At 54.0% G+C, this 6,878-nt stretch overlaps 1 protein-coding gene across 1 annotated transcript in view; it reads right to left on the bottom strand.

Annotated features, from left to right (window-relative positions):
• Nucleotides 1-2,901: 2,901 nt before the first annotated feature.
• Nucleotides 2,902-6,878, bottom strand: part of LOC119090085 (histone H3.3-like) — a 10,573-nt gene continuing 6,596 nt past the window's right edge. The window contains exon 4 of the mRNA XM_037212879.1: nucleotides 2,902-3,212. Coding sequence (XP_037068774.1) covers nucleotides 2,902-3,212 — 311 coding nt within the window. The remainder of the gene's footprint in view (nucleotides 3,213-6,878) is intronic.

Below are 6,878 nucleotides of genomic sequence, written 5' to 3'. Positions count from 1 at the left end.
AAAATGATTGGATTTTCTCCTTTATTCATGATGATATCATGAATGTAATTGATCCCTCATGTCGTTGCTTGGAAGAGCTCCTTGCATGTACTTTCTCGTTAGACTACTCAACACCCATTATCGTTGAGTTAGGTGCTTTAACCGCAGCAGTTTATTGTGAAGGACTAGGCGAAAGTACGTTTAAAACAATAGTTTCTCGGTTAAAAGCGGTAAAAGTAAAACAGGTACTCGATTTCAGGCATAGCTCAAAAGGGCATTCATGTACCCAGTAGACATCCCTTGCTATAGACTGCTGATCTGTCATTTTTCAGTCGCTGTTGAGAATGCCCAGCAACTACAACAGCAATCAAAAATAGATCGACACTACCATCTCCAAATGGCTCCAAGAGTCACGTCACCGGGGAGGGTGGCACGTCGTCCGTGCAACGGAACTGCATCGCACCTCTTCATTGACGTCCCATCGTACTGCAAACCATTTGGCGACTGGGCTCCATGCTGCGTCGGGAAAGCTGGCCTTCACCGTGATCTAAGGCCTCCAATACCCCGCTTAGCTGCAGACAAAGTTGGTAGATGTGATCCACTGTTCATTGTGAAAACTCTAGTGCACAATACCATTTTATAGCGTGGCTTTTTAACCGCGGAACTCGGATTGTATTGATCACCACTTTGCGAACACTTCTCGTCCATCGCACTGTCGACTTATCCTCAATCCCATGTTTCGGCTGGCATTAATCTTGATGTAAGAGTAAGATCTTGGGGCTTGAAGCCATATGTCGTAGCCACTGGCCAGTGGCGGGCCATGGGTAACGACTCCTTAAGAATCTTACGTCATCTGCTTTCAAGGCTCAAGTATGCTTGAAAATGGCCTGAACCTTACTGCCCGTAAACGCTTCAACAGAATAGTTGATAAAATATTCTGAAAGATGAGCATCTTAGCATCCAAAAAAGATATACTGGCTTGATAAGGTGCTACGAAGTCTTAGCCGCAGTTTGGTACGACTTTGTGGTGGAGTGGGGTGGGGATGAGATAGGCGTGGAGTGGAGTGAGGATGAGATAGGCGTGGAGTGGGGTGAGGATGAGATAAGCGTGGAGTGGAGTGAGGATGGATAAGCGTGGAATGGGGTGAGGATGAGATAGGCGTAGAGTGGGGTGAGGATGAGATAAGCGTGGAGTGGGGTGAGGATGAGATAAGCGCGGAGTGGAGTGAGGATGAGATAAGCGTGGAGTGAGCTGAGGATGAGATAAGGAGTGTGCAAGAGAGTCACAACATTTCTCATGTGGCCAAAATCGTCCAGCGTTGATTTCCTGCGCCTTTGGGGTCCTATTTATTAGCAAATGGTGGTGGAACCCAGGTTGCAGGACCAGCCGGGTTGAAATGGAAGCCAGGTTGCAGGACCAGCCGGGTTTCTGTAGATTCTTTCCTACCATTGTATTGCTAACAAACGCGACCCAAAACATCATGATCGTTATTTGGAGTCGGGTATCATCGGATCTCATTTTCGGAATAGAAAAGCAGCACGTCAGTTTTTTTCCAAAGTGCAGTGAGAATTACTGGTTAAATTCATACAATGTAATTGGACCTTGGTCAAAGCGTAGTGCTTTTTTAAGTCGACAAAACAATGAGTGCCTTTTCCTGTACTGCACAGCCTTTTCAGATCACAAGAAATGGGCTATTGGGTTTCAGACCGTTTAATAAGCATGTTTAGGGAAGCTGATACGCGCAAACTAAAATAGCTTCGATACGTGCTTCAGCCAGGTGGTGTTAAGGTTCAAATCTTGGGCTTAACATCAATTTCTTTAAGTTTGGGGCTTACCAAATGCCAAAAAGTGCTAAGTCAACCATTTCAGTGCGTGGGATGCGCTGCGCACTCCATGTGCCTCTCTTTGCTGCGCAGGGTTTCTTGCTGGGCTCATCCCTAGCACGGACTTGTGCCCAGCTGACATACAGCACCTCTGCCAGATGGGACCAGGCAAGGCCCGAGCTGGAGCCCGCCTCCTGCCCAGGCCACGCCAATATCCCAGACAGGGCCCCAACTGGAGCCCAGCGCCTGCCCAGTGTCCCAGGCCAACTGGAGCCCAGCGCCTACCCAGGCCACGCCAATGTCCCAGACAGGGAGTCAGGTGGAGCCCAGAGCCTGCCCCGGCCACGCCGATATCCCAGGCAACGCCCCAACTGGAGCCCAGCGCCTGCCCAGGCCACGCCAATGTCCCAGGCAGGGCCCCAACTGGAGCCCAGAACCTGCCCAGGCCACGCCAATGTCCTAGACAGTGCCCCAACTGGAGCCCAGCGCCTGCCCAGGCCACGCCGATATCCCAGGCAGCGCCCCAACTGGAGCCCAGCGCCTGCCCAGGCCACACTGATACCCTGGTATTTTGCCAACGTGTGCCCAGATGATGCCCAGCTACGCCACGGGTAGACAGTTCATCTGTGGCCAGGCCACGGCTTATCACAAATATGTTGCAGGGGCCATCTGGGGCCTTGCTGAGCACTCCGTTGCCACCCACCCAGTCTGCCCGTCTGGAGCCCGGCCGGGGACATGATAAAATGCCAGCTAGGCCTAGATGGGTGACCTCATTGAGCATCTAGCACGGGCATATGTGTAAAATCGCATGGTTCCTGAAGAGCCAGGTCAACCAGTAACGTTGTTACTGACGGGCGTTTCACTCACATGTTCGAACTGAAGTGGCTGAGTTTCGCCTTCCCTTCGAAATCACAGCAGCTTGGAACAGCGTCTCTCAGAAGTACAGCCGACCCGCGTTGCGTGTGTCTTGCAGTGATCGAGGAAAAGACATTCTCAACATGAGGGCATCTGCTTGAGCGTATTCAGGGAAGGTTGAGGACCACGTTTTCAAATGATGCGTGAGGAATAGTAATGCTTTGTTGACCTTGCTCTCAGCGCTTAACCACGCTTGCCACGAATGCAATGCGCCAGCTGGATGTCCTTGGGCATGATGGTCACCCACTTGGCGTGGATGGCGCACAGATTCGTGTCCTCGAACAGACCGACCAGGTACGCCTCGCTGGCCTCCTGCAGAGCCATGACAGCGCTGCTCTGGAAGCGCAGGTCCGTCTTGAAGTCCTGCGCAATCTCGCGTACCAGGCGCTGGAACGGCAGCCTGCGAATGAGCAGCTCCGTGCTCTTCTGGTAGCGACGGATCTCGCGAAGAGCCAACGTGCCCGGACGGTAGCGATGAGGCTTCTTGACGCCGCCTGTGGCATTTGACAAACATTGATCGAAAATCATACGTTTTATCCATGATGGGCCACACACACACACGCCCACATACACGCACACACAAAAACGGTGGACGGTATTGTGGACGGTCTGTTCTTGTGAAAATATTCAAAAACACATCACTAATTACCCAAGCACATATGGTGAATTATGCGCACATTTCACCTTTCAGTATGCTGGAGATACGCAAATGCACCATCTCAGCTTCACAAATCAGGTAAGGCTGAGGTGGTGCATAGTTTATGAGAAACTGATGCAAACTGCCAGGCGTTCATTGGTGATTGTTGTGTCTACACAAATGAGGTTTGAAACAAACAATAAAGGTCGGTAATTAACATTATGTATATATATATATATATATATATATATATATATATATATATATATATAATGAACAATAAGAACAGAAGTGGACGAAATCCGAGAACACTTTTGTACCAGATCCCTTACAGCGCCTTCCAAGACTCTAACCCCCCCCCCCCCCCTCACGGACCACGGCCCTCAATTATTTTGAGAAATCGACACCCATGAACGCTGTGACCTGTTTCAACAGCATGTCCTCTCACATGTCTCAGCCCGCGTGCCAACCACACATTTAAGACACTGAAAATATCCGCTACGGCCGCTGCAGCTGCTGTTGCCGCTGCTGCTGTTGCTCCCACCAGACGCAGTCAGCTGTTGCTCGCCACGCGGAGGCAAGCGGGGCCGGACCTTGCCGCTGTCCCCGTTCCGACCTCCTGCCCCGCTCGCTCCTCGCTTGACCCGGGGACTCGCTCCGCTGCCGGCCTCGTCCCCGAACCGAGTTCGTTCCGCTATTTCCGGCCATGCTGCCGCCCGCTCGGTCCGCCTATTCGCAGCGGCGTGGTATTTCGGTGGCGGCGGCGGCGGGCGGCCGGGAGCTGCCCGTCGATCGCCGCGCGCAGCGAGGCGCGGCTGGCGGCGGCGGCGGCGGCGGGCGGCGGCCGCCGCAGTGGCGCGCCGGCAGCGCGCGGGGCGGCGGCGGGCTGGCGGCAACGCGGAGGGGTCCGGCCGCACGCAGAGCAGAGCAGCTGCGCGGCCCATGCGGCAGCGGCGGCGCGCGGCGCGCGGCCCGGCGACGCGCTAGCGCTGCTGCTGGCGGCGCTGCGCGGCCTCTTCGGTGGCCTCGGTCGGCTCGTGTGCGCCGTCACCGTCGGCATCCTCTGGAGAATGGTGAGTGGCCTCTGCGGCCGGACAGATGGTTGGCGGACAGCCGGTGTCAGAGGTGGAGGGAGGGAGTGATCGGTCAACTCGACGACAATTGGGGTCTGCACTGCCTGCTTGCACAAAGAATGCCTCGGCCATCGTCTCGTATACAATTGGGCGATGACATATAACAAATACTTGTGTATGTCACTTGAGCACTTGCGCGCATGAGCATGAGCACATGCGCGCTCGGTGCGGATGGAGAAGGAGAGTGTCGCAATCTTTTCTGAGGGAGAGCGAAAAAGGAAACATTTTTTACAGTAATTAATTGATACATAATTTCGGGAAATGCGGGTGCCCATCACCTACCTCCCTGTATCACGAATGGCACATATTTTTAGTTAGCTTCACTGTTGGTGGCTGTGTAAGAAAAATGAGTTGTTTCCAAAGAGTCTGCCTGTGTTAAAGCCTGCAATCGTGGACAGGTCCACAGAGAAAATTACGGCACTTATGGAAGGGAAACCCTTTTAGTTATCAAAAAGTGCCAACACTACCACTTCAAGTTAACTTATTAATCGAACCAGCGTTAAGACTCGCCGCGATCACAGCAGCGGTGAGCGCCGGTGTCACAGAACGGCCGCAGGGTGGGGCAGCGATGTGCGCCAGCGCCGCAGAATGGCCGCAGGGTGGGGCAGCGATGTGCGCCAGGGCCACAGAAGGGCTGCAGAGTGGGGCTGCGGTGTGCGCCAGCGCCACAGAACGACCGCAGGGTGGGGCAGCGATGTGCGCGAGCGCCGCGGAATGGCCGCAGGGTGGGGCATTGTTGTGCACCAGGGCCACAGAAGGGCCGCAGAGTGGGGCATTGGTGTGCGCCGGCGCCACAGAACGGCCGCGGGATGGGGCAGCGATGTGTGCCAGGGCCACAGAACGGCTGCAGGGTGGGGCTTGTCATGTGAGGACAGGAAGCGGCGAGGACATCGCTTATGTGGCTTCCGGAGCGGATCAGCCAGTTGGCACAGGCACATCCCACGGCGGACTCTGCCATTGTCCATGGTCTCGATGGTAACCGACCGGAGACGGCTGACTCGCTATCGCGACTCCGCCCAGCCGTATCAGCGGCTGATGCGTTCGCGGAATGACGATGGACGGCTCGGCCACGACAGCATGGACTCCGACATGTTGACAATTAGTCTGGCCCCATTGGTTCTTTTAATACTGTTTATTTAATGGTAAATGATCGTCATCTGAAGTGCTGTTACGGTCGGTATTCTGTGTTTGTGGACGGCCTGCAGACAGAAGACATGATGCACCTCAACGGTGATTCCCAATATTCCCGATTCTCCCTCCCCCTTTGGTGCCGCAATAGTCTTGGATGCGGCGGTTGGCGGCAGCGGTTGGTCGAGGACTGTCACTGACCGCTCCAGATTATGCCGCCACCTCCAAATTCAGGCGGTCAGGCACTAAACTGGCCTCATCACCTTTTATAACAGATGCAGGAGGCAAGTTGAGCTGCTTCCTTAAAAACGCCTACGACCGGAAAACACAGCAAGGCATCCGACGATGGCACTTGGCCTGAAAGTTTCGACGACTTCGCTATTCACGGTCCGTGGCTGCCCTCCAGATACACTAAGTGACCGTCAAGGCTTGATAGCGGTGCCGGGCTGGTTCCATGAAGAGTGCAGTCCCCCGAGGGCCGTGCTCTATCGTTTGGAACTCATGGTCACGGTGCTGGGTCTGTCATTTCAACTTCGCTCACGTCTGGGCACAAAGTGCGGTCCCCCTCAGGACGCTCGCTGTTTCTTTGGCGGTTGTGTTTGCCATAGCAGGGTTACTGTGCTGTCATTTTAAAGCAATGCTATATCACATGAAGTTCGCGATCAGTCACTGGAAGGCCACTATTATTTGTATCGGATAGTGGTTTGATTCTAAGGCTACAGTTTGTCGCTCGGATCCCGGGGAGCGTGCTGTCTTATGAGTTAGTCAAGGTAACGTTTTTGAACATATTTGGTTGATCAGAGGCAGGTTTAACATTCCCAGAGACGTTTTGGCATTATTTGAGGGCTGAGCCAGTTTTCACAAGGCAATGGCTCCTCATCTGAATCAGGTGATTGATCATTTAGAGGGGCATTGGGCCGCCCTGAAATGGCTTCAACAATTTAAGGTGGTATTTGGCCTCGTGCGCGGCAACGTTAGTCTTCAGAGACCGTTAAGCCTTTAGAGGCCGTTTAATCTTCAGAGGCCGTTTAGTCTTCAGAGACCGTTTTCGTTCTGTCAAGCGGCATTTGGTCATGGTGTTGGCTCGCGGGGTGGTTGGCTTGGGGCGGTTGGGTGCATAGGGGGGGTGGTGGCAGGCGGTATTTGGTCATGTTATGTCGGTGCGCGGGAGTGTGTAGGCGGTATTTGGTCATTTGTGCCGGTGCGAGGGGTGTGCAGGCAATGGTATGGTAATTGCGTCATGTTTATGCCGGTGCGAGGGG

The sequence above is a fragment of the Pollicipes pollicipes genome, unplaced genomic scaffold, assembly GCF_011947565.3.
Source record: "Pollicipes pollicipes isolate AB1234 unplaced genomic scaffold, Ppol_2.1 Scaffold_3087;HRSCAF=3621_pilon_pilon_pilon, whole genome shotgun sequence".
NCBI classification, from domain to species: Eukaryota; Metazoa; Arthropoda; class Thecostraca; order Pollicipedomorpha; family Pollicipedidae; genus Pollicipes; species Pollicipes pollicipes.
Note: the sequence above shows the minus strand (reverse complement) of the source record. Positions and strands in the feature narration are given on the sequence as shown.